At 34.3% G+C, this 27594-nt stretch overlaps 1 protein-coding gene across 2 annotated transcripts in view; it reads right to left on the reverse strand.

Annotated features, from left to right (window-relative positions):
• Positions 1–801: 801 nt before the first annotated feature.
• Positions 802–27594, reverse strand: part of FGFR1OP2 (FGFR1 oncogene partner 2) — a 33771-nt gene continuing 6978 nt past the window's right edge. Inside the window, exons 2-7 of one of the 2 annotated variants that reach the window (XM_025879847.2) lie at positions 13555–13703; positions 10929–11046; positions 9474–9616; positions 7004–7117; positions 4447–4560; positions 802–2802 (exon numbers count right to left, since the gene is read on the reverse strand). In XM_025879847.2, coding sequence (XP_025735632.1) covers positions 2665–2802; positions 4447–4560; positions 7004–7117; positions 9474–9616; positions 10929–11046; positions 13555–13689 — 762 coding nt within the window. In that variant the 5' untranslated portion in view covers positions 13690–13703 and the 3' untranslated portion in view covers positions 802–2664. The remainder of the gene's footprint in view (positions 2803–4446; positions 4561–7003; positions 7118–9473; positions 9617–10928; positions 11047–13554; positions 13704–27594) is intronic. The other variant, XM_025879848.2, reaches the window with a different exon arrangement.

The raw sequence follows: 27594 nt of genomic DNA on the forward strand, positions 1-27594 counted from the left end.
AAAGGTAGAGGTCACCAAAAATTGAGTTATGGATCTATAATCTTCCAATCATTGAGGCAGTTTAGAAATAAAAAATTTTGGAAGTCACCTTTATATTAAAGAATATCAATTTGAGCAGATAACACTTTATCTGTGAGGTTGTATATAATTGTTTTTTAGAACTGTATTTCCTATATAAAAAAAAAAGTAGTGGATAGCTGATAAATAGATACTCCTTTTCCAGGGCTGCCATAACAAATCACCACAGGCTGGGTGGCTTAGCAGAAATTTATTCTCTCACAGTTCTGAAAAATCAAGAAGGCCAGAAGTCTGAAATCAAGCAGGGCTGGCCCCTTCTGGAGGCTCTGAGGGACAATGCATTCCATACCCTTCTCCTGGCTTCTGGTGGCATCGTAGGGCCCCGAGGCTTGCATAACTCTCTGCCTCTGTCTTCACATGGCCTTCTCCCTCATGCCTCTGTTTCAAATATCATTCTCTAAAAACACTGGTCAATGGATATAGGGCCCATCCTAAATCCAGGATGATCTTATTCCAAGATCCTTAAATCTGCAAAAACTTAAAATATGGTCACATTCACAGATACAGGAGGTTAGAACCTGGACGCACCTTTGCAGGGACACTCTTAAACCCACCACATATAATAAAAAGGCTTACAGGATCAGGAATAAGTTGCTGGCCAATTCCTAAGAAATACAGATAGAAGTTGTTCCTAAGTACTAGTTTTGTGGTAAGAGAGAAGATGCCATAAAAAAAACTATTAATAAATGTAAGCACTGTTCTCAAATTAACTTGGAGACCATATCAATTTCAACCATTCATCTTTATTGATAAAATAGGCTCCTATGCAGTACACACTCTCAGACATAAATTTAAGGTTTTGCTTTAAAAAAAAAAAAAGTATGGATGTTGCTATATAACAAAGTAAATATCTTTAAACACCAAGATCTTAAAATTATATCCAAGTAAGAAGACCAAGAATAAATTAACTTGTTTATAAAAATAATTATCAAGTAACATTCTGTAATAGAGCTGCCTCAATGAATTGCCTCAGACTTAATCTCAACTGTGTAGCTTATTTTAATTCTGACTTGGGATAAAAACTATATGAATGAATGTGCCACCAAATTAATAGATAATTCCCCCAAAACCAATAGAAAAGTTTAAAAATAAAAATTGTCATTTATAAAATATCAATTAAGGCCTCTGAGAAATGAAATCTATTCAGTGTTTGGGCCATTAGCCCTTTTCAGTCAGCCCCATCGACCCCACTTACTCCAAACTTAAGATAGAAAAATTTCAAAGTGAAAAGTAGTTTTGAATTTTACCAATATATGAAATTATACACAAAAATCACCATGTGAATATTTCTTTAACAAATTACATACCCAAAAGTAGAATTTGCTACTGTGCTAATTTTAATATAAATATTTAATCATGTGATTTTTTTTATCCTTTTATTCTATAGTCACAAAATAAGACAAATTTAGATTTCAATTGATGTTAAAGTACATTTCTATTTCTAGTGGCTTTTAAAAATTTAAATACTGGATATTATTTTGTAAAAAATAAAACAAATACTTATAAATCTATAGATTTCCTACCCCCCAGTCCCCCTATGGACTGAAAGGTTACAAGAAAAATCTTATAGGTTATGAGGACCAAATAGAGCTTAAGCATAGATCCAGAAAACAATTTTTTTTTGAAATTTTAACTTACTTTCTGTATCTTTTAAGAACACTTTTAAAAAAGGGTTCAAAGAGGCAGAGCAATTTTCAATTTACTTTGAAATTACCATACCTAGCTTGCTATATCAAACATTTCAACTGTTAGCTAAAAGAGCTACATAATATACTTAAAGATCAACCAGAGAAGAGAAAAATCTCATCTTCATTGATTTAGAACCAAAACTTAATCTTTCAAAGGAGTAGTTTAACCTACTAATATGTCTCTTATAAGATCTTCTTTCTTAGAAAGTAATATTCTTTCTCTTTCATTCCTGAAATGATATTTCATATACTTAAGGAACTTATGGACAATTGTTAGCTGATATTTTAATTATGGTAAATAAGCTAAAATTAAATTACCTCTTTTGTTTATGGTGCATATATAAAACATTCCTACAGCCTTGCTAACTGAATTTTCTTTGATAAAAATTTACATTTATGGGAAGGTAGACAGGCAATCATTAAAGCTGAAGTCTCATGGTACATAAAGCTATTTGTTAACTCTGACTCCATACAGGGAGGAGAAATAAAATTTAGTATGACAATCTTCCATTCACAAAACTGTGGCAAAATGTGGATAATTTTATGAATTCCCAAGCATTTACTGGGGATATTTACACTTACCCAAGTATCATCCAGAATGCCAACTGCACTGCTGAAAGCTCTTGACAGTTCAGCACTCAGAAAATCTTCAGTTTGTTCATCAATTAACAAAGTTTCTATTTTAAATTTTATTTTGGAATAAAGTCTATGACCATTAACTACACATTTTTTCGTTGCTATCTCAAGAATGTCATTGCCAGTGCACTGTACATACTATAGAAAAAAATAAAGTAAAGGGTAGCTTGAGACAGATTTTTCTGTTAATTCATTCACTTTAGTAGGCCAGTCCCAGTCACCATTTGGAGCCTTATAAGAAGCTCACAGACTTACAGGCTCTTCAGCTCTTCCTCAGACTCAGATCACTATTGGTCACTAATGCTGACAAAGATGAACTTTCAGACATTTCATCCTTCCTAAGGTTCAGAAATGATTCTCGAGTTATTTGAAGGATCTCTCTCAAGCCTTTGTTTTCTTGCTAAAAGAGGGAGAAAACAAAGATGTAGTCAGCAAGATAGCTCCAAGAATACAAACGTATCTTAAGCCAAACATATGAAGCTATGACAGAAGGTTCTATTATTCAAAAACAAAACAACAACAAAAAAGAAAGTTCTATCATTGGCAGACATATACTAAATGACAGATGCAGTTGAAGCTGACAACTTGAATCCAGAGAATACTTTTTTTTTTAAAGATTTTATTTATTTATTTGACAGAGAGAGACAGAGCGAGAGAGGGAACACAAGCAGGGGGAGTGGGAGAGGGAGAAGCAGGCTTCCCCCGCGGAGCAGGGAGCCCGATGCGGGGCTCGATCCCAGGACCCTGGGACCATGACCTGAGCCGAAGGCAGACGCTTAACGACTGAGCCACCCAGGCGCCCCAAGAATACTGTTTTTTAAAGAGATAGAAATTGTGCTCAGTGTTTTCCACCAGTGCAAAGCCTTATTTATGCAGCTGTGACTATAGATGGAAGCTCAGAAACTGCCTTATTTTACACTCACAGTATAGATGAAAAAAATAACACCTAGATTTATAGTTCTATAAACTCAACAAAGCCTGTGAATAATACCCTGGGACTAGAACCTCTTTGTACTTTAGTAGTTTTACTCCTTTCCATGAGAGCGTGGAATGCAGGACAAGCCATCTGGTTTGGTTTGTTTTCTTCACTGGAATTTGAAAGCAGCAGGGCTGACTGAGTGAATTGTGATATTTTTCAAGGGAAGTGACCAGATCTAGCACTGATAAACAACTTTTTTTCCTAGATTAGTTACTGTAAGAAATTAGCAGACATTTAAAAATAACTTTTAAAATTCTCAACCACTTTGTCTTCAGTCTTACTTTCCAAGTTTCAATGGTACAAAGCAGGGATCAGCAAACTACATACAACCTGGCTTGAGGTCTGTTGTTTGTAAATTAAACTTTATAGGAATATACAATCTTTTTTGTGTATATGGCTGCTTTGTGTTACAACGGCAGAGTTGAGTAGCTGCAACAGAGAATGTCTGGTTTGCAAAGCCTAAAATATTTTCTATCTTGTCCTTTACTGAAAAAGTTTGCTTACCCCTGTTTTAAAGAATGCTTAGAGACAGAAATCACTTTTGGCCCTTTATAATCAATAATATCTCCACCATGATTTCAAAATGAAGCTTTTAAAGTATAAAAGTCTATTCTACTGATTTGAATTATTCAACAATGATTTATGCCTTTGCTACCACAAAATAAAGGACAGAAAAGCTTTGACATTCCCCAGAAAAATACGAGTGCCCAAAGAATATTTGTGGATTAAAAAAATTTTCCCTGCATCATCATGATCTCCAACAGAATGAAGGAATTTTTTAAATTACTAAATTAAAAAGCATATTCACCCAATAACAGAAAGCAACATGGGATCAAAACATCAATTTTCTCAAATATCGCTATAAGTTACTACTGATCCTAGACTCTTCTATTACTATGGAAATGGTCTTGCATTATATACCTGTATAACCAGTATCCAGATTAAGAAAGAGAACATTGCCAGTTTTCCAGAGAAATGTATACATATATTTTTAAATAGGATGTATTTTCTGGCATAAATCTTTGTATGGACAGTTTTCACCCACATTTGCAATTTAAAACTTACTTCAAGTTGAAATATCCGCTCCTGTTCCTTGCAACCCTGTTGTTCATCAATTTCAATGGCTTTCCTCATTACTGCTGCCATTTCCGTTATCTGATCAACATGTGCTTGTAATTCCTGAAAAAAAGAGATGGGAGTTGCAAATCAGTGAAATACTTTATTTTTATTTTTGGATCCTCTCCTTTTTAAAAAAAATCTGCATTGCCACTTAGTATGAATATAATATTCTTACATTGCCATTTAACATGAAGGTACTATATCAAACATATTTACAAGAAAGTTGACTGACCATGAATGTGCTTTTGAAATCCGATTTCTGTTAGGGCTACAAGTAAGGATAAGCAGCACAATATAACTAAACCCACTAGCAAGAAGAGTACTCATATTTCATATTCCTCTCACCACAAATGATCAACACCTTTTCCTTTTTTATACCTACATATACTACTAATCAAAGTAATGTGGAAGACAAAAATTACTGACACATTCGATCTCTTTACCCCTAACATCTTCATGATTTACAAATCTTTTCTGTATTATCCATGCCTAAAAACTGATCTCAATCCAACCTAGAAACTTTTCCAGATTATAATCTTCTTTGAGAGCAGGAACTGTATCTTGTTTATATTTGCCTGTGCCTGGTACATAATGGATAATAAATATTGAATAAAGTGAACAGACATCTGCTTTTGAGTATTAAAATATTAAATGTCCTTCTTTGCAAACTGTTCAAAGTATCACTTAGGTATAAAATAGCCACATTTATTTGGTGCAGCAGGTAGCATAAATTTCTTCCAATCTCATGCTATTATTGTTTTGCACACCTACATGATATCTATGCACCTGCTAGGCAATAGGAATATGAAACCTATCAAGACATGTTCCCTGATTTCAAGGAGCTTAGAGTCAAGTGAAAGAGACAGACACGAGGTTTAAAAATCAACAGAAACTTGAGAATAATAATTTTTTCAACAAACAGCTTCTAAGACCATTATTCACTGGCAGTTGAGGGTGATTTTATTATATTAAGGTCGAACTTCAAAGCTAAAAACTTCCCCAATAACCCTGTCTCTTAAATAACTGTATATATCTGATTTGTAAAAAGGATTTGGAGAGGACCTCCAAAACCCACAGAACTAGTAAACTGTGGAAGAAATACGGAGAACAAATAGTATCTTTAGCAAACCACACATTTAGTATGTTCTAACCAACAAAAATGCAGGTCCTTAGGTTATTTTAATGGGGACACCTATACAATGCTAGCATGCAGAAAGGCAAAACAGGACTAATCTACACTATCCAATATGATGCTATATAAATATCAATTAAAATTAAACACCTTTTAAAAAGTTAATTCAGTCCGAGTTGCACTATTGACACTTGAAATGCTCAATAGCCACATGGTGCTGAACAGCACAGATAACATTTCCATCATTTCAGGAAGTCCTAGTGGACAGTCCTGGATTAGATTATGGTAGCAAGAATAATATCAAGACAAACATCGGTCATATTCTGAAATAATATTTTAAAAATGATTAATATCCTTCCCTCTGGAAAGGGAGCATAATGTTTAAAAGCAAGTTAAGTACAGACAACTGCAGCAAAAGACTGAGGATGATAAGTAAAAATCCTGAATACGAACATTTTCTTCAGTTTATCATTTAGTGTCCTTTTAGGGTAAAAGGCTGTACAGGAAGCAAGTAATTCTTTGCTTTTAAAATGGAAGAAAATGAGATTCTACTGATTTTTTCAGGACAGTCTGTTCCAATTAAATCATGAGGAAAAAAACACCCCAAGACTTCAAACAGAATAGTATTTTTATAGACCCAGTTCATGGATGGTTCATTTATTACAATAAAATCTTTAGGAAAGTATCACAGGTCTTTTAATGAACACAAGAGGCCCAAGAGCTGTGCTTTCAAAACTGTCTGAAAGGCAAGAAGTGTCAATAATATAATCCTTGAACTTTCTTGAAATGCCTTTCATTTTTAACTTTTGTTTAGGGTTATTTAAAATTTGCTCAATAAAGACCTGCCACAATAATAATAATAATAATAATAATAATAATAATGACAATATAGCATATATACATATAGTATAAAACCTAAACAAAGCACTTTTAGGTTGTTGAGAACTCAAACTAAAGAACTACAAACTATCAAAAATCTGAATTAAAACTGTTCCTTTAATAGTTCAAACAAAATTTTTATGAAATCAGATTAAAATGACTTCCAAGAAAACACTTTGATGTCCACAAAGATGAAAGCTGTTTATAAAATTTTGTAGCAACCAAATGAATACCTGGCTTGAACAACCTTTAAAGCCTGCAATTATCTAACAGGCTGTGTATGATACAATACACAGAGAATTAATGACAGATTTAAAGTTTCTACACTGAATATTTTTGCATGGCTATCAAAAGCACAGCATATTTTTTTAAAGCAATTTCACTTATTTGCTGATTTAAACTGGCAGGAAAATTCAATGTCAAAGAATGTTTTAAATGGACCTCCCCCCCTTCCATCCACACCCCAAAAGTTGACTGTTTTATTTAGTGTACATTCTGATTTGCTTCCAAGTGCCTCCTCTCCAGTCCATGTTGAGATGCTTCAAAGATGTGTCGAGATGCATCAAGGAAGAATCCTTCGGAGCTGTTACGATGTACCATGTCAATCTGTAGTATAGAGTCATTATAATGTTAATACGGATATCATCCGTAATTTAAAAACTGAATGAGTGTTAGTTCATGCGTGTTAGCCAACTGTTTGAAATGTTTGTTTTTTTAAGATTTCCAAAAAGGCATCTGTTCAAAAATAATGTAAAAATTAGTATTTGGACAAAAATGAGTTCTTCTCAAACTTTTTATTGATTTTTTAATCTGTACTCAAAAACTTCTAAGTGAGGGTGAAATTCTGTACTACAGTGGTCTCAAAATGATCTCTTATGCCAAAATGCTGTTATGTGTAACTCTGCTTGTTACCCCTAAATGTGTTATAAAATTTTTTTGTGTTTAGGCTCATCAGAGTGTCAATACCTAAACACGTCCTGGAATCTCGTATTTTTCCACCTTTATCATACAAGTTTCTCTGCTCACCCACTTCTACTTGTTGACCCATCCCCCCTCCCCCAATAATTAATTCAAGGCTAGATTTAGATGGATTTGTCTTTCTTTCTTGACACGTTCCCAGATTCTCCTCAGGAGAACTAATCTTGCTTCCACTAGTATTCCTCTATTAAATCATATCTCTATTTTAGGATTCATCACATCCTACCTTATATGTTTGTATCTCCCTTTACACTATAAGCTCTTATGGCAGAGTAATGAACTTATTATTTATTCATTTTATTATTAATAATAACTAAGCCAGTGCAAGTGTTAATAAATGTTTGTTTAATTGAGTTGAAGTGTCTCCTTTTTGGGAAAAATCAAAATCACAAACATTAATATGTATTAGTTGGAATTAACAAGTAACTGAACAGTCATTTTATGGGAGGATCAGCACTTAGATGAATTCAATCTACATAATAAAGGATGGTTTACAGCTATCTTAAGAAATGTTTAACTCTGTTAATTAATTACACTGTGCTAGTGAATGGTAAAATCTAATGTGTTCTAGAAAATATTTGCTTTTGGCACAGCTGCTACCAGATGGAACTAGCAACCTGCAGTATCTTATGCTAAACATTTTTTGGTAGAGCAACCTCTTTAGATCTTAACAAATTTATTTCTTAGGTTTTAAACATAACGGCCTTTTGGAATTTCTCAAGATTATATTTTACCAAGAATTTAATTTAAGTCAATTCATCTTTGTACCTTTAAAACAAACACTCAAGTTATACATTAAATTTATGTGTTTTTATAATGATCTCATTAATGATAGATAACTCTATATTCAAAAGATTGCCACTTAAATATCCAAGGTTATTCCTTTTGGTTAGAAGATGAATAATATAATTAGATAACATTAACCCATATTTATTAATTTATTATACAATTGACAGAAGAGGTATCTATTACTAATTCTCTTAATATGCAAACTTGTCACACAAAGATCTATTTACTAGGTATTTCATTTTAATAGAATAATTAATAATTTAAAAATACCTACAAGCACCAAGATGGAAGAATTATTTTAAGGACTCTAAAATGTGTTTCAGTAATTGAAAGACATAAAAACATGTCTTAAAACAGTATTTCTTAAATAATGTTAGTTTTAACTAATAATAGTTAGCTCACCATTATCCAACACAGGTAATAGCTAGAAATCACAATACTGTAATATTTTTATTCACATCAGCAGTTAAAATTCAGCTTAAAATGTAAATAGGAAAGGATTATTATACTTGTCTTCATAGCAGTTGCTAATGAACACAGGGACATACACAAAGAAAACAGACACAGGGATGTCAATAAGTAAAATGAACAGAGGGAAAAACACTAATTTCTAACCAGTTCAGCTCTGTCTCTAAAAATGGTGTTAAGTGATATGTGATTGGAGAGTGGGGGTGGGGTCAAATCTTAATATGCTGGCACTTTTCCTCCCTGCCCCCTATGGTTTTCCCATCATAATCAGTATTGTTTACAGTCTGAATTAATTAGCCTCATTCAGAAAACAGTCTTAAGGAAAACAACTCTACGTTTAGCTGGTTTCAGATTTCTGAAAACGTTTTTCAGCATTTCAGTTTTTGTTTTTGCAACAAACGTCAACACACAAATTAGAAGAAATATTTCTTAAAAGCAGATAACCTTATAAAATAATTTTGAATTGAATATACTTACCTTTACTTCCGAAATAAAGTTTATTTTTAAAAATATGTTAAAGCTACTAGGGAACAATAGGAGTTAAGAGAGTAAATCAAACAAAATATGTAACAAGAAATGACAAAAATAAGGAAAAGCATAAAATGTCAGAAAGATGAAACAGTCAATATCATGTTAGATACCTGTGATTTAAAAAAAAAAAATCTCAACACAAGTTAACCAATTGTGCTTCTTTTTCATTTTAAGTTATATTTATAAAATGGATTACCTTGGAGTGCTGTTCTTTTAACTTCGTTATTATGCCCGGATCATCTTTTTTGCTAGCCATCAGCAGTCTAAACATTTGCTCTCGATACTTGCTCATTATAAGTTCCAAGGCAGATTGATGTTCTTCCAGAGATGTACGCAATTCTATGAAGAATCACAAGAATAACAGTATATTTTACTCAAACTTGAGTTAAAGATGTACAAAATATTCTCTTCCCCACTGTATTTACCACAAAAAAAGGTGTTTCGAAAAGAAAATGTGTAAAAACCTTGACATAAAGAAAGCAAGCACACCAAATGGAGTCCTTTATTAGTTTTTTAAATGACCATTTAAAACTCAGTTTTAAAGAATCATTTCAACAAACATTTACTGAATAATAATTAAGTACCAGATAATGCTCTGTATTAGGAATACCAAAAAGGCCATGGAGCTGAGTCTAGTGGAGAAAGCAAATGCATAAATAATTATAATACAATGTGTAAAGTACAGAGTAGAGCTCTACCCAAATATATATAAACAAAGTCTATGGGGAGAAACTGGTGAAAGTTTCACATTATTGAGATGAACTTGCATTCCTTAAGTTGAAAAATAAAGGAAAGGGCATTCTACACAGGGAGGCGTGAAAGCGGATGTTGTGTTCAGGAACTAGTTCAGGACAGCAAGAACAAAGGTTTCATGGAGAAGAGAGGTATGGGAAGAAGACAGAGAAAAAGGCCTTGAGTTGAGTTTGAAAGCTCTGGATAAGGAAATAAGTATACAATGAAGGTTCTAAAGCAAAAAAATAACATGATTAGATACATCTTTGAAAAATGAATCTGATGCTTGTTTTGGAGACAGACTGAAGCGGGGGAAAGAGACTAAAATCACAGGGGCCAATTAGGACAGATGAGGTAAGAGACTATGAACACCAAAGCAAGAAACCAAAGCAGTGGTTCTGCAGAGAAGGAAAGTGAGTTACTTCATAGGTAACAACAATGGCACAAACTGGATATTGAGGGTAAGAATCTAGGATGGCTCCATGCAAGGTAGACATTCATATGTAGGAAAGGATAATGACTAATACATATGATTTGGGCATATGGATCAGAAATGAGAATACCAAAAAGGAAATTCAGTTGGCCATTTCCCCATTTTTGAAAATATTAAGAGTCCAATTGTATATTACAGCTCTTTTAATTTTAACTAAATTCAATTTTAACTAAAATCCAATGAACTATGCCCTTCAAAAGGGTATATTTTATGGTACGTGAAATACATCTCAATAATAGTAATAAAAGAGCATGTGCAAAAGAAATGAAAAATTATTTTTTTTAAATAAATGTGAATCTAACTTTAAAGCCCACTCCTTTATTCTCAAAGCATTCTGATGAGCCACTTAGTAACATAATTCATTAATTTCCTGGTTCTTAACTTTAGTTGTCAAACTCCTTTGTGTTTTAAGATTATATATCTTACCTTTGTTCTCTTGTTGCAGTTCTCTGATTTGTCTGTTTTCTTGCTGAATTCCCATAACTAATGTGGACCGTGGCCGATGCCTTGCAACTTCATTAAGTTCTTGAATTTCTTCCTGATACTAATGAAAAGATCAAAAAAGAACATGTGGGGAGAAAATATGTGAAAGTATATATCTCAGATATATATCTGATAAGGGTCTAATATCCAGAATACATAAATAATTCTTACAACTCTCAATAACAATAAAAATAATAATCCTAATTTAACAATAATACATTAAAAAATGGGCAAACAAAATGAGTAAGTTTTGGGGAATCTAATGTACAGCATGGTGACTATAGTTAATAAGATTGTGTTATATGCTTAGAAGTTAATAAGAGTAGATCTTAAATGTTTTCATCACACACACATGGTAATTACGTGCGGTGATGCAGGTATTAACTAACTTTACTGTGATAATCATTTTGCAATATATATGTGTATCAAATCAAACCATCTTGCATACCTTAAGCTTACATAATGTTATACGTCAATTCTATCTCAATAGAGCTGGAAAAAAGTGGGCAAGGGATCTAAAGAGACATTTCTCTAGAGAAGGTATACAAATGGCCAATAAGCACATAAAGAGATGTTTAATATTACTAGTCATTAGGGAAATGCAATTCAATACAACAGTAAGGTACCACTTCACAACTACTAGGATCTTTTTTTTTTTCTTAAGATTTTATTTATTTGACAGAGACACAGTGAGAGAGGAAACACAAGCAGGGGGAGTGGGAGAGGGAGAAGCAGGCCTCCTGCGGAGCAGGGAGCCTGATGCGGGGCTCAATCCCAGGACCCTGGGATCATGACCCAAGCTGAAGGCAGACGCTTAACGACTGAGCCACTCAGGTGCCCCTAGGATGATCTTAATCAAAAAGTCAAATAACAAGTGTTGGAGAGAATGTGGGGAAACTGTACTGTTGATTGAAATGTAAAATGGTATAGCTGCTTTGGAAAACAGTCTGGCAGATCCTCAAAAAGTTAAACACAGAGCTATTATATGACCCATTCATTCTACCCCCAGGTATATACCCAAGATAACGGAAAAAATATGTCTACACAGAAACTTGTACACTAATATTCATAGCAGTATTATTTATAATAGCCTCCAAAAAGAAACAATCCAAACGTCTATCAACTGATGTATAGACACAATGCACTATATCCTTATGATGGAATATTATTCAGCAATAAAAAGGAATAAAAAACTTATGCTACAACATGGATGAACCTCAAAAACATTACATTAAAAAACCAGTTACAAAAAGCCACATATTGTATGATTCCATTCATATGAAATGTCCCAAAGAGACAAATCCACAGAGACAGAAAGATTAGTTGCTAGGGGCTGAGGGAAGGGAGAACTAGGGAACAGCTGTTAGTGGAAGCAAGCTCTTGGGGTGATGAGACTGTACCAGAATTAGTGAGTATGGCTGCACAACCTGTGAATGTACTAAAATCCAATGAACTATGCCCTTCAAAAGGGTTAATTTTATGGGTATTGTGAATTATAGCTCAATAACAATAGTAAAAAAGAACATGTACAAAAGAAATGAAAAAAACTATAAATAAATGTGAGTCTAACTTTAAAACTGAACTCCTTCATTTTCAAGGCATTTTGATGTGCCGCTTGGTAATGTATTCATTATAACATTTCTGGTTCTTTGTCAAACTCTTTTGTTTTTACAACTCAATACCAGATATATGTTCCTTGGAATGCATGAGTCAAGCTGGACAGTTAGGGAGATATGTAATCTGTTTAGGGCAACAAAACAAGTAAACTTGCTCCATTATTTCCAGTAGCTTTGTTAAAAGCAGTATCCCAGGGTTGCTTCCTTTTACAAGATGGGTAAGTTTCACAGGAGTAGGCTATAAATATACATTTCCCCCAACTGATTTCCATCATAATATAAGAAATTGTATAATTCTCTTTGAGTTGAAAATTTTGTCATAAGGAGGCTTTTAAAATGGTAGCTAAACTCCATAGACCACTGGAAAGTTCTTTTATGCAAGTTCTTTTTTAAGAAAATTCTTACATATATTATAAGGATAATAAGAAGTGAAGCCCTTTTCATTTCTTCTTTAACTGGTAGCATTAAGTGAAAATTAAGGTAGGAAGTACAGTATAAACCAGATATTGCTTTACATCATTTTCAAAAACTACTTTGTTGTTAAATAACATCACCTAAGTACTTTTATAAAGAAAAATATAAACATTTCTACATTATAAAAATATGAGACAGAGCAAAATATGTCACTATTAGTAAAAGATATTATTTGGTCTTTGTCAAATATCTCTGAACCTAATATATTCATATATTTTCTAAACTCCAATGTGCAACTTTGTCAGAAAAACAAGTAGTCAAATATACAGTTTTTAGAATATACATACATATATATATATTACCTGGACATAACAAAATTATAGGATAGTCTAAAGTAAAATTAAAACCTACAAGTCAAACTACTTTTAAGTTTTATAGAACATTAAAAAAATAACTATTAATTAAGAAGTTTATGATTCAAGCAATACATAAATGTCTGCTTTTTTCAAAATGGAATCAACAAGAAAGAAAAATCAAACCTGCTTCATCGCTTCTACTCGCTTATTGAGAGCTGTGGTTTGCTCAATCAGAGATTCTGCTGCATCGTCATGATCTCTCAATCTTTCAACAAGAGCTTTAGCATCAGCAAGTGCCTTCTCAATTGTGCAACTCATTTCTAAAGGAATACCTATAAAATTAAAATCAAGACTCAAAACAAAGCCAGTATATCGTCTTACTATTTTAGTTTCATGTTAACATAGATATGCTTCTTAAACTACATTTGTTACAGGATTGTTCACTGCGCAGAAAAAACATGTTAAAACACTTGTGGTTTTGCTTCTCAGGATGGCACAAGCTTGAAAGTGAATTTATAATATCAAAAAAATTAGAGCATATATAAATGATTTGCAGACATAATCAGAGTGTATTTAAAATACCCTGAATTTATGGTGGAGAAAAAAGTACAAATCAAGTGAATACATTTTATATTATATAAAAATTGTGCTCTTCATGAGATCACTCCCTTATCTTGTTATTTGTGAAAAAGGTCACTTTATTAGTCCGTACTCTGTGGTCCATGATTGTGAGCTGCTAACTGTGAGATCCTTTTTATCCTCTGCTTTGGTCAGGTGACCTGAGATACCATTTACAACACATACTTATTGACCAGCCAAAGTGGTCTCTATGTGTCATGGTATGTAAAAGTGTCCTTCTTTTGGAGGAACTACGTCTTATATGAAGTACTATAATCCTAATTCTTGCACTTCTTTAGTAAATGGTTAAAAAAATATAACTTAGAACACCAGCCATTATGGGAAATTTTTGATATGTTAAAATCAATAAATAATGTGTTTAAGAGGAGCTCAAAAAATTAGGAGACAAAATATGAAACATTCAATAGTTAGCTTCTTTCTTCACCTACTATTCAGAGACCTCAAAACAAAATCATAATTTTAAAATAATCTCTCTCAAAGACTTTAACCTTCTGAAATTTACTATCTTTGAATTTTTCTCTTAGTTTTACCTTACCTTCTATATGAGCCATCCTTTCTTCAGGGCTTTCTCAAAAAGTAAAGTCACACTGTAAAATTACTAGGCCAGAAGCCAGGTCTATAGACGTTAAATTAAAACTCTGGTATGGATCCAAGCTAAGGGCTATAATTAAGGATTTCATCAACTATAGGAAGACAAATTTGCTATAGAATGCAAGATTGTTAGATTCTACTGTACTAGTTCAAACCTGAATAAGAAGATTCAAACAGAATCAAAATGTAAAACTGCCAATTTAGAAAATACTCAATATATGACATTTCCAGAGAGCTTTAAGAATTAAAAAAATCTGGAAATACAATTTCTGGCTCTCCAGATAACACAACTAAAAGACTTATCTTCTAAGATTTGAGAGATTTAGAAAAAGGTACTTGAAAAAACGATAAGCAAAGGGGTCATTAAGGTTACAACTGTCCCATACTGGCTAAAACACAAAAGGACAACTATCCAACATCTGTTCAAGATGCTGCTCCAAGGAAGACATTAGCATCCAACAATGCCCTGCCCTTTCTCTAAACTTCCAAGGAGAATTACTTAAAATTATAGATGGATAATAATACAGATTTCTTATTCATATGGGAGCCATCATATCTCCCATTAACCCCACTAGTATGAAACACCAGATCCTTCAGAATAAAATTTTGAAGTTATTTAAAGCCCCCTCACCAAAAAGAAAACAAAAACAAAAACAAAATTGGGAGGGGGAAGAGGGGGCAAATTGACCTGTAATGAGTAACAAAAAAAAGAAAAAAAAAATTAGGGTGCCTGCTGGGTGGATCAGTCATTAAGTGTCCGCCTTTGGCTCAGGTCATGATCCCAGGGTCCTGGGATTGAGCCCCGCATCGGGCTCCCTGCTCCGCGGGAAACCTGCTCCTCCCTCTCCCACTCCCCCTGCTTGTGTTCCCTCTCTCGCTGTGTCTGTCAAACAAATAAATAAAATCTTAAAAAAAAAAATTAAAAACAAGACATATTTGTCTTACAGTAAAGATAATTGATTGTAACAGATGGTCAAAGAAAATAATAACAAAAAAAACAAATTTGAAAGTCTAGAGAAAATTGTAAAAAGACTTTAGAGACATAAAGTTTATCTTGGCTTAACAGAACAACTCAAGGGCTAAGAACCTCTAACAAACCCAGGTCCCAACTTGTAAATATTGGGACCACTATCTGAAAAATACTTCTTTATGCTCTGTAACACAACATCTACAAATATAATACACAGGATCTGTTTCCAAATAGACTACACTAAGGCTCCTACATACGATTAGATGATAGGTGATATAGACATCAAAAAAACTATACTGTGTATGATTCAATAAGTTCTCCCCCCTTACCCGCCCCAAAAAAATGGGAGAAGAAAAAAAAAAAACTGAGCTCCTAGATTCCTCTGGGCAAAAGAATCCACAGAGACTGATAGGTTAATTGGAAGAGAGCCATTAATCTAGATGGAGTCTTCCTAGGTAATCATAAGTCTTTCTTTTTAAAATCTTTCTTTTTAAAATGTGAAAAAGTTATGCTGTGTTCTGGGGATATTAACTTCACAACATGGCACCAGAGTCACTACCTATTAAATCCTATGCCTTAATTGAGGAGTTAAGATAATCCTTCCCTCAGAGCAATCGCCCTTGATTAAAGTATCTTCCTAACTTACACTAGGTCTTTTTTTTTTTTTTTAAGACTTTATTTTTTGACAGAGACAGCAAAAGAGGGAACATAAGCAGGGGGAGTAGGAGAAGGAGAAGCAGGCTTCCCGCTGAGCAGGGAGCCCAATGCGGGGCTCAACCCCAGGACCCTGGGATCATGACCTGAGCCAAGGCAGATGCTTAACCGACAGGGCCACCCAGGCTCCCCTACACTAGGTCTTTAAACCTAATGTTGCCATGTCGCAAACCCTATTGGTAAAGGAAAACCACTCTATGTTTTCTACTAGTTGAATAATTATGAAATACTGTTACTTTCACCTTTTCATATTACCATCCACTAGTGACACTCTTACTCCAATAACCAACCCACTGAACGAAAATCTCATGATTGTTTCCATTCCATAAATCAAGAAATGTCCAAGCCCCAAACAAAACTTTTGAATTCTCTAGGCACAAATCTTACTTTACTGCTTGTAAATGGTTTTTAGAGTAAGCACAAAAAGTGACAATACCAGGTTTGATATACAATAGGTACTTCAGTCACTAATTTTCTTACTGGAAGCCAAACCGATCAAATGACTTAACTGTAGCTGTCTAAAATAGAGCAACTTGCTTAAAAAAAAAAAAAAATATATAAAAATATATATATATATATATATATATATTCTAATAGCTGGGTCATTTGTGGGATAATTCACTTCTTTGAAATACTGCCAAAAAAAAAAAAAGTTCCTCAGATATCCCTTAATAAACAATGACTACATTAACTATTTAATGGCTTGATACTACCTAAAATAAGAGACACACAATTAAAAAAAACACCATACAAGCTAGGATGCTATGTATGTACTAGTATACATAGTGTAATTATGGAACTTTATATATATATATATATATATATGGAACTTCTATACCTTATGTTATAAACAGATTTCTTTGACTCAAAGTCCTTATGCAAGGGCCTCACATAAAACAGCAAAATCATAAATCTATGGAGAAGTTCAAAGATTCCATCATAGACACGCAAAATCTGGCCTAATTCCAAAAAGAAACATGGGATGATCAAGTTGTAAAATCCCCGAGGATAAGAGCTGCCACAATCAGAATGGTGACTCGATAGCACCAGATGAAAACTCAAGTGGACACTAGAAACTCTAGGAAACATCACATTCCAATAGGAAAAAAAATTGGCCACAATATTAGAAACACTGATGGGAAAATTTTCTGGATAGCAGGGGATATGGCCCAGTGCATGTTTTATTTGCAAATAAATTAATCTGCAAAAATTTAAAAGATGAAGTGAGGACTAAAACCATTCCTAAAGAATTTTTTGAACATTTTCCAGTGGATTTTGTAGGGCTGTCTCTATGCTCTAGCAATATGTAACATTCCTTAATATACTATTATGTTTATATTATGAATGGGTTGAAAAAATCCCCTGTTAAAAAGCCATAATAATTGCAATAGTTAAAATACTACTATAGTTTGTATTTCCCACCAATGACATTCTAACTTCTTAATCAAGTATTATGGAAATGTATTTAACTGGCACATTTATGAATTTAAATTATGCAACACTCTCTCTTCCTCAGAAATCTTCCTGTCTTCATCATTCCCAGTCCTCAGTAAAACTCAAACAGGATAAATCCAAGAAGGTCTAAACTCAGACACACCATAATCAAATTTCTGAAAACTAAACAGAAAGAAAAATTCGTAAAAATAGAAAGAGACAAATAACACTTATGGAGAACCAACAATTTGAAGGACAGTCAGAAGCCAAACTGATTCAAATTGAAAGTGGAACACTTAAAATGCAGAAAGAACAGAACTGTCACCCCAGAATTCTATATACAGCAAAAATACCCTTTATATATGAAGGTGAAATAAAAATCACTCTCAGAAGAAAAAGAATTCATTTCTAACAGATTTGTTCTAAAAGAATTTCTTCAAAGAGAAGCAAAATGGTATCAGAAGGAAACTTAGAGCATTAGGAATAAAGGAAGAGTAACATAAATAAATAGGCAAATATCATAAACTATTCTTGAATGCTTTAAAATGTCTGATGTTTGAAAACAAGAACTATAACTTCTGTTTGATAGAATTTTCCGTTTATGTGTATGTAATATATAACTATGATATAAAGGTGGGAGGATAAATGGACCCTATATAGTGATAATGTTTTAACATGTCACCTGAAATTATTAAAGGTCACCTGTAAGTAAAACTGTTTTATGTACATGTGTGTATATATATATATATACACACACAAACATACATGTATGTATGTTTTTTTTTTGGTTGGAATAAATTTATTTCATCTGTCTGTAAATAAGGTGTTTAATAGTTACGGCATTTTTTTAAATGCATATTAAATCAGATGAGTTAGACTGTAACCCAGATGTAACAAAGTGCAGGGAAAGAAATGGACAAATCAGCAACAAGATTTGTTTTTAAATCTGTACATTATCCACAAGGCCCAAACAATAGAAGCAAATACTAGAATGTCCCTAAAGTAGTGCCATTCGAAAGAAACCTTTAATAGGTCGGTTAAAATTCATCTCACAATAGCAACAGTTCATTTTAACAATAGTATGGCACAGAACACAAACATACCTGTATGTATGTATGTGTGTATGTATGTATATATATATATATACATATATATACACACACACATACATATATGATTCCTAGAGAAATCCCTAAAGAACCTGTACAGAGATAACAGTCAAAACCACAATAGATGAATTAAAATAAAGTAAAAAGTGTTCAATAACCCAAAAGAATGAAAAGGGGGAAATAAAGGAACAAAACATTGAAGGAACAAATTACAAGATGTTGGACCTTAATCCAAACATATTAAGAATTACACTAAATGTAAATATTCTAAACACACTAACTAAAAGATATATTATCAGAATGAATTAAAAAACAGAACCTAGGGAGGGGCTAAGATGGTGGAGTAGGAGGATCTTCAGCTTACCCTGTCCCACAGACACACCAAGACAACAGTCACATCTGTACAACTAACTCTGAAAATGACCCAAAGACTGGCAGAACACACTTTCCATAGTTAATGGCGGAGATGAGGCCACACTAGAAAAGACAGGAGAGATAGAGACTCGTTGGGAACCAAACCCCTGGTGAGACAAACCACAAATGGGAGGGATACCATTAGCACAGAGATCAAGAGTATCAGACCCCACCGCAGACACTGCAGGCACCTCAGGCCCTGGGGACTTGCACTGTGAAGACAAATCCCAGTAACATCTGGCTATGGAAACCAATGGGGTTTAACTTCTGGATTTTTTTAAAAATCAGTGGGGCTTAATTCTGGGGACTTTAAAAATCAGTGGGCTTAACAAAAGAGGTGGGAGGCAATAGGAAACTGAGTCCCTACCCTTAAAGAGCCAGCATAACAAATAATTCGGGCACAGAAACAGAGTTTGAAAAGTGCCTGGGGTATATGTGAAGTATATTTATTTACTAGTCTCAGAACATATGCTGGAGGAGCAGGGATCTTCAGGAGATTTCTCTAAGAAAAAAGTGATGGTGGGGGCCATTTCTCTTACCCTCCCCTAGCCTGGATAGCTGGACACCTGCAGGAACTAGCACCAACACTCTCCACACTTGCTAGGACTGCATGCCCTACCCCCACATTCCCCTGTCACCTGCCTGTTCCAACCCACCCACCTTGGTAGGCATCCCTCCAAAGAGGCTCCTGCTCTTCCACATCCTGCAAGCACCCTGGCAGGGAATGGTGCCATTCCAAAGAAATTCCTGCCTTGGGGAGGAGGCAGATAATCCTACATACCAGCTTGCCCACAGTTCCAGGAGCCAAATCTTTTAGCAGACTGTGCAGGAAGAATGCTCTGCCATATGGTGTGCCTGCAGCTGCAGCCAGAAGCAGACTATTGACACATACTCTGACTGCCACTTCTGGCCCTCAACAAAACCCTCTGTGGGCTCTACAGGGAGAAAGCCCTTCCTTTCAATGTACCAAAGAGAGGCTAATTGCAGACAGCTAGCCTGACTGCTGACCCTGCCCACCTCTCAGCCAACCACAATCTCACACAGGCTCCTCAACAACTCGGACTAAACCCTGCCCAGTGCACCCACAGCAGGCAAAGCAGGTTACTGCAGCCAACTGGGCTGAAGGCAAACATGGCTCAGCCACAAGACAAGCGCACATACAGCCCACACAGGGGACACTGCTGGAATACCTGATCCTGGTGACCAGGGGACACTGCTATAGGGCACCACAGAACTCTTCGGCATAAGGTCATGAAGATACTCACTGAACTTGAGAAAAAAGTGAATGAACTCATGAGAACTTCAACAAAGAGAAAATATAAAACAGAACCAGTAAGAAATGAAGAACACAATAACTGAAACAAACAACACACTAGAGGGAATCAACAGAGGATTAAGGGAGGCGGAAGAATGGGTCAGCAATCTGGAAGACAGGATAATGGAGAGCAACCAAGCTGAACATCAAAAAGAAAAAAGAATTAAAAATGAGATTAGATTAAGGGAACTCTGACACCATCAAGCATAATAACCTCTGCAATATAGAGATCCCAAAAGGAAAAAAAAAGGGGGGGGGACAGAAAACCTATCTGAAAAACTAATAGCTGAACACTTCCCTAAGCTGGAGAAGGAAACAGACATCTAGATCCAGGAAGCACTGAGAAGCCCCAACGAGATTAGCTCAAGGAGGTGTACACAAAGACACATAATGATTAATATGGCTAAAAGTAGCTAAAAATAATGACAGAGAATTTTAAAAGCAACGAAAGAAAAGAAAGCAATTACATACAAGGGAAACCCTATAAGGCTATCAGCTAATTTTTCAGCAGAAACTTTTCAGGCCAGAAGAAAAGTGGCATGATATATTCAAAATGCTAAAAGGAGAAACTAGTAAAGTTATCATTGAGAATAGAAGGAAAGGTGAAGTTTCTCAGACAAAAAAAGTTCAAGGAATTAATCACCACTACACTAGCTTTACAAGGTATGCTAAAGGGAATTCTTTGAGTGGAAAGAAAAGACCCTCATGAAAAGAAAAAAAATCAGATTAAAAACAAATCTATAATAAAGGTAGTAGGCACTTATAAAGCAAGTATGGAGGTTAAAACACATTAATAAAATCAATTATGTCTACAAAAATTCAGGGATACACAAAATAAAAAGATGTAAAATATGACATCATACACATAAAATGTGGAGGAGGAAGTACCAATTTAGTGCTTTTAGAATGTGTTTACATTTAAGCAACTACCACCTTAATATAGACTGCTATACATATAAGTTATTATATATGAACCTAATGGTAACCACAAATCAAAAACCTATTAATACATACAGAAAATAAATAAAGAGAAAAGAATCCAAGCATAACACTAAAGAAAGCCATCAAACCACAAGGGATGAGAGCAAGAGATGAAGCAAGGAACAGAGAAGAACCACAGAAATAACTAGAAAACAATTAACAAAATGGCAATAAGCAAATACCTATCAATAACTACTTTAAATATAAATAAACTGCTCCAATAAAAAAAAAATAGGGTAACTCAATGGATAAAAAGACAAGACCCATCTAAATGCTGCCTACAAGAGACTCACTTCAGACTTAAAGACTTGTACAGACTGAAAACCTGAAAAACATATACCATGAAAATGGAAGAAAAAAAAAAAAAAGCCAGGGTGGCAATACTTTTAACAGAAAAAATAGACTTTATTTTTTTAAAGATTTTTAAGTAATCTCTAAATGTGGCTTGAACTTACAACCCCAAGATCAAGAGTCCCATGTTCTATCAACTGAGCCAGGCAGGTACCCCAGACACAACAGACTTTAAAGCACAGATTGTAGCAAGAGACAAAGAAAAGCATTTCATAACAATAAAGGGATCAATCCATCAAGAGGACATAACAATTATAAATTTCTATATCCAACATAGGAGCACCCAAATACATAAAGCAATTATTAACAGACATAAAGGGAGAAATGAACAGTAATACAATATTAGTAGGGGACTTTAACACCCCACTTATGTCAATGGATAAATCATCTAGATAGAAAATCAACAAGGAGGGGTGCCTGGGTGGCTCAGTCTGTTAAGCGTCTGCCTTCGGCTCAGATCATGATCTCAGGGTCCTGGGATGGAGCCCCACATCGGGCTCCCTGCTCAGCATGGAGCCTGCTTCTCCCTCTCCCTCTGCTGCTCCCTCTGCTTGTGCTCTCTTTCTCAAAAAAAAAAAACTTAAAAAAAAGAAAATCAACAAGGAAACAATGTCTTTGCATGACATATTAGAACAGATGAACCTAACAGAAATATAGAACACTGCATCTCAAAACATCACAATACACATTCAAGTGCACATACAACATTCTCCAGTACAGATCACGTATTAAGTGGTAAAACAAGTTTCAATAAATTTAAAAAGACTGAAATCATACCAAGCATCTTTTCCAAGCACAACAGTGTATGAAACTAGAAAAAATCTGGAAAGAACACAAATACATGGAAGTTAAACAACATACTACTAATGAATGGGTCAACCAAGAAATCAAAGAAGAAATCAAAAAATACATGGAGACAAATGAAAATGAAAACACAATGGTTCAAAATATTTGGGATGAAGCAAAAGCAGTTCTAAGAGGGAAATTTATAGTTACACAGGCCTACCTAAGAAACAAGAAAAATTTCAAAAAACCTAACTTTACACCTAAAAGAGTTAGAAAAAGAACACCCAAAGCAAGCAGAAGGAAGGAAATAATAAAGATTAGACCAGACATAAGTGAAAATAAAGGCTAAGAAAACAATAGAGAAGATCAAGGAAACCAGGAACTGGTTCCTTGAAAAGATCAACAAAGCTGATAAATCTTTAGCCAGATTGATTAATAAAGAGGACTCAAATAAATAAAATCAGAAATGAAGGAAAATAACAACCACCACCACAGACATACAAAGGCTTATAAGAGAAAATTAGGAAAAATTATATGCCAACAAATTGGACAAGCTAGAAGAAATGGATAAATTTCTGCAAACATAGATTCGTCCAAAACTGAACCAGGGAGAAATAAAAAATTTGAACAGAGCAATTATTAGTAATGAAATTGAATCAGTAACCAAAAAATTCCCAACAAACAGAAGTCCAGAACCAGAAGCCTCCACAGGTGAATTTTACCAAACATTATACCAGAAGAGTTAATACCTATTCTTCTTAAACTATTCAAAAAAAGAGAGGAAGGAAATCTTCCAAATTTATTCAATGAGGCCAGCATTACCCTGATACCAAAACCAAAGACACCACAAAAAAAAAAAAGAAAGAAAACTACAGGTCAATATTTCCGTTGAACACAGATGCGAAAACCCTCAATAAAATATGAGCAAACCACATTCAACAATACATTAAAAAAACCCAACACAATCAAGTAGAATTTATTCCAAGGATGCAAGGGTGGTTTGCAAATCAATCAGTGTGATACACCACATTAATAAGAGAAAGGATAAAAACCACATGATCATCTCAAAACAGATGCAGAAAAAGCATCTGACAAAATACAACATCTATGCATAATATAAAGTGTAAACAAAGTAATTTTAGAGAGAACATGCCTCAACATAATAAAGTACATATATGAAAAACCCACAGCTAACATACTCAATGATGAAGAACCGAGAGCTTTTCCTCTACGATCAGGAACAAGACAAGAATATCCACTCTTACCACTTTTATTAAACACAGTACAAGAAGCTCTAGATGCAACAATCAGATGAGCAAAAGAAAGAAAAAGCATCCAAATTGGTAAGGAAGAAGTAAAACTGTTCACTATGCACAGATAACATGATACTATACATAGAAAACCCTAATGACACCACCAAAAAACTATCAGAATAAATGAATTCAGTAAAAGTTGCAGGACAGAATATTAACATGTAGAAATCTGTTGCATTACTATACATTGATAATGGGGTAGCAGAAAGAGAAATTAAAATAATCCCATTTACAATTGCATTAAGAATAATAAAATTCCTAGGAATAAACTTAACCAAGGAGGTGAAAGACCTTTACTCTCTAAACTATAAAACACTGATGAAAGAAATTTAAGATGACACAAACAAATGAAAAGATATTCCATGCTAATGGATTGGAAGAATTAATGTCATTAAAATGTCCATACTACCTACAGCAATCTACAGATTCAATGCAACCCCTATCAAAATATTAACAGCATTTGTCACAGAACTAGAATAAATCCACAATTTGAATAGAACCACAAAAGACACTGACTAGCCAAAGCAACTGCGAAAAAGAAGAACAAAGTAGGAGGTATCAAAATCTCAATTTCAAGATGTAGTACAGAGCTGTAATAATCAAAACACTACGGTATGGCACAAAAAAAGACACAGAGACCAACGGAACAAAATAGAGAGCCCAGAAACAAACCCATTATTTATATGATCCAGTAATCTATGGCAAAGGCGGCAAGAATACAGAATGGGGAAAAGAATGTCTATTCTATAAATGGTGCTGGGAAAACTGGATAGCTATATGCAAAAGAATGAAACTGGACCATTTTCTTACAGCATACATAAAAACAGAATGGATTAATTTCTTTTTTTTTTTTAAAGATTTTATTTATTTAACAGAGAGAGACACAGGAAGAGAGGGAACACAAGCAGGGGGAGTGGGAGAGGGAGAAGCAGGCTTCCCGTGGAGCAGGGAGCCCGATGTGGGGCTCGATCCCAGGACCCCGGGATCGTGACCTGAGCCAAAGGCAGATGCTTAATGACTGAGCCACCCAGGCGCCCCTGGATTAATTTCTTAAATGTGAGACCTGAAACCATAAAACTTCTAGAAGAAAACATAGGCAGTAATCTCACATCAGCCACAGCAACATTTTTCTAGATTGGTCTCTTCTGACAAGATAAACAAAAGGAAAATTAAACTATTAGGATTACACCAAACTAAAAAGCTTTTGCACAGTGAAGGAAACCATCAACAAAACAAATAACCAACCTACTGAATGGGAGAAGATATCTGTAAATGATATATCTAATAGGGGGTTAATATATCCAATATATAAAGAACTAACACAACTCAACACCAAAAAACGGCAGAGGACCCGAATAGGGACTTCTCCAAAGAACATAAACAGATGGCCAAACAGACCCATTAAAAAGTGTTCAGCACCACTAATCATCAGGGCAATGCAAATCAAAGCCACAATGAGGTGTCACTTGACACGTGCCACAGTGGCTAGAATAAAAAAAAGACAAGAAAAACAAATGTTGACAAGAATATGGAGGAAAAGGAAGCCTCATGCACTGTTGGAGGGACTATAAATTCGTGCAACCACTGTAGAAAACAGTCTAGAGGTTCCTCAAAAAAATTAAAAATAGAACTACCACATGATCCATTAATCCCACCACTGGGTATTTACCTAAAGAAAACAAAAACACTAATTCAAAAAGATATGTGCACCCCTATGTTTATAGTGGTATTGTTTATAATAGCCAGGATATGGAAGAACCTAAGTGTCCATCAATAGAGGAATGGATAAAGAAGATGTGGTGTATACATAGAATGGAATATCACTCAGCCATAAGAATGAGATCTTGCCATTTGTGACAACATGGGTGGACATACAGAATATTATGCTAAGTGAAATAAGTCAGAGAATGATAAACACCATATGATTTCACTTACATGTGGAATCTAAAAAAACAAAAGAAACAAACAAGTAAAACAAAACAAAACAAAAAAACCAGACTTTAAAAACTGAGAACTGGTGGTTGCCAGAGGGATGGTGGGTTGGGTGGGGAATGGGTAAAATAGATAAAGGAGATTAAGAGGTACAAGCTTCCAGTTATAAAAGAAATAAGTCACAAAGATGAAAAGTATAGCATAGGGAATATAGTCAATAATGTTGTAATAATATATGGTGACAGATGGTGACTACACTTTCATGGTAAGCAATGAGTAATGTATAGAACTGCTGAATCAATATGCCGTACACCTGAAACTTATAACACTGTAAGTTAATTATAATTCAATAAAAAGAAAAGGGAAAAGAAAAAGCATAGAATAGAAAGTAAAAAAAAAAAACAGGATCCACCTATAAATAATCTATATGAAACTCACTTCAAATATGACATAGATAGGTTAAAAGTAAAAGGATGGAAAAACATATACTGACACTAATTAAAATAAAGTCAGGGTGTTAATAAGCACGGGAAAAGATGCTCAACATGATTAGCTATCAAAACCACAATGAGATGCTTCACACCCATTAGGACAGCTATAACAAAGAAGACATAAGAAGAGTTGGTTAGAATGTAGAGAATTTCTTTTTCAGTAATTGACAGAATATGTACACAGAAAATCAACAAGGATACAGAAGGCATGAACAAACTACATCGAGGTGGACTGAATTAATACCAACAACAGCAGAATACACATTATTTTTAAGTGCAAACAGGACATTCACTAGGATAGATCTTATCCTAGGTAACAAAACAGACCTTAACAAATTTATTTATTTATTTATTTTTAAAGATTTTATTTATTCATTTGAGACAGAGATACAGAGAGAGAAAGCATGATCAGGGGGAGAGGCAGAGGGAGAAGCAGGCTCCTTGCTGAGCCAGGAGCCCCATGTGGGGCTCGATCCCAGGACCCTGGGATCACGACCTGAGCTGAAGACAGACGCTTAACCATCTGAGTCACGCAGGCGCCCCCAGACCTTAACAAATTTAAAGAATTGCAATCATACAAATTATGTCCTGTGACCGTAATGAAATTAAAATAGGTGAGAGAGATAAGAAATTCTCCAAACATTTGGAAATTAAAAAACACATAAGTAATCCAGAAGTCAAAAAAAAAAAAGTTTTGGAAATCAGAGAATATTTTCATCTAAAAAAACATGAAAATACAAGATATCAAAATTTTGTTATGCATATATAGCAGTACTTTGAAAATGTGTAGCATTAAATTCTTTTATTAGAAAATTAAAAAGATCTCAAATCAATTACCTAAGCCTCAAACTTCTGAAACCAGGAAAAGAGCAAATAAACTCCAAAGTAAATAGAAGGAAATAATAAAAGAGCAGAAATCAATGAAACTGAGAACAGGAAAGCAACAGAGAAAAACCAATGAAACCAAAACCTAATTCTTTGAAAAAGCAAATGAAGTGGATAAACCTCCAGCAAAACTGACCAAGAGGAAAAAAAACTAAAAAGAGAGAAGATATAAATTACCGATGTCAGGATTGAAAGAAGGGATATCACACTTCAGACTCCTAACTCATTAAAAGAAGTGAATACAATAATAAATTTCATACACACGAATTGGATAATTTGGATGAAATGGACTAATTCT

This window comes from Callorhinus ursinus, unplaced genomic scaffold (genome assembly GCF_003265705.2).
Source record: "Callorhinus ursinus isolate GAN/ISIS: 27379988/994484 unplaced genomic scaffold, GSC_fseal_2.0 scaffold27, whole genome shotgun sequence".
Taxonomy (NCBI): domain Eukaryota; kingdom Metazoa; phylum Chordata; class Mammalia; order Carnivora; family Otariidae; genus Callorhinus; species Callorhinus ursinus.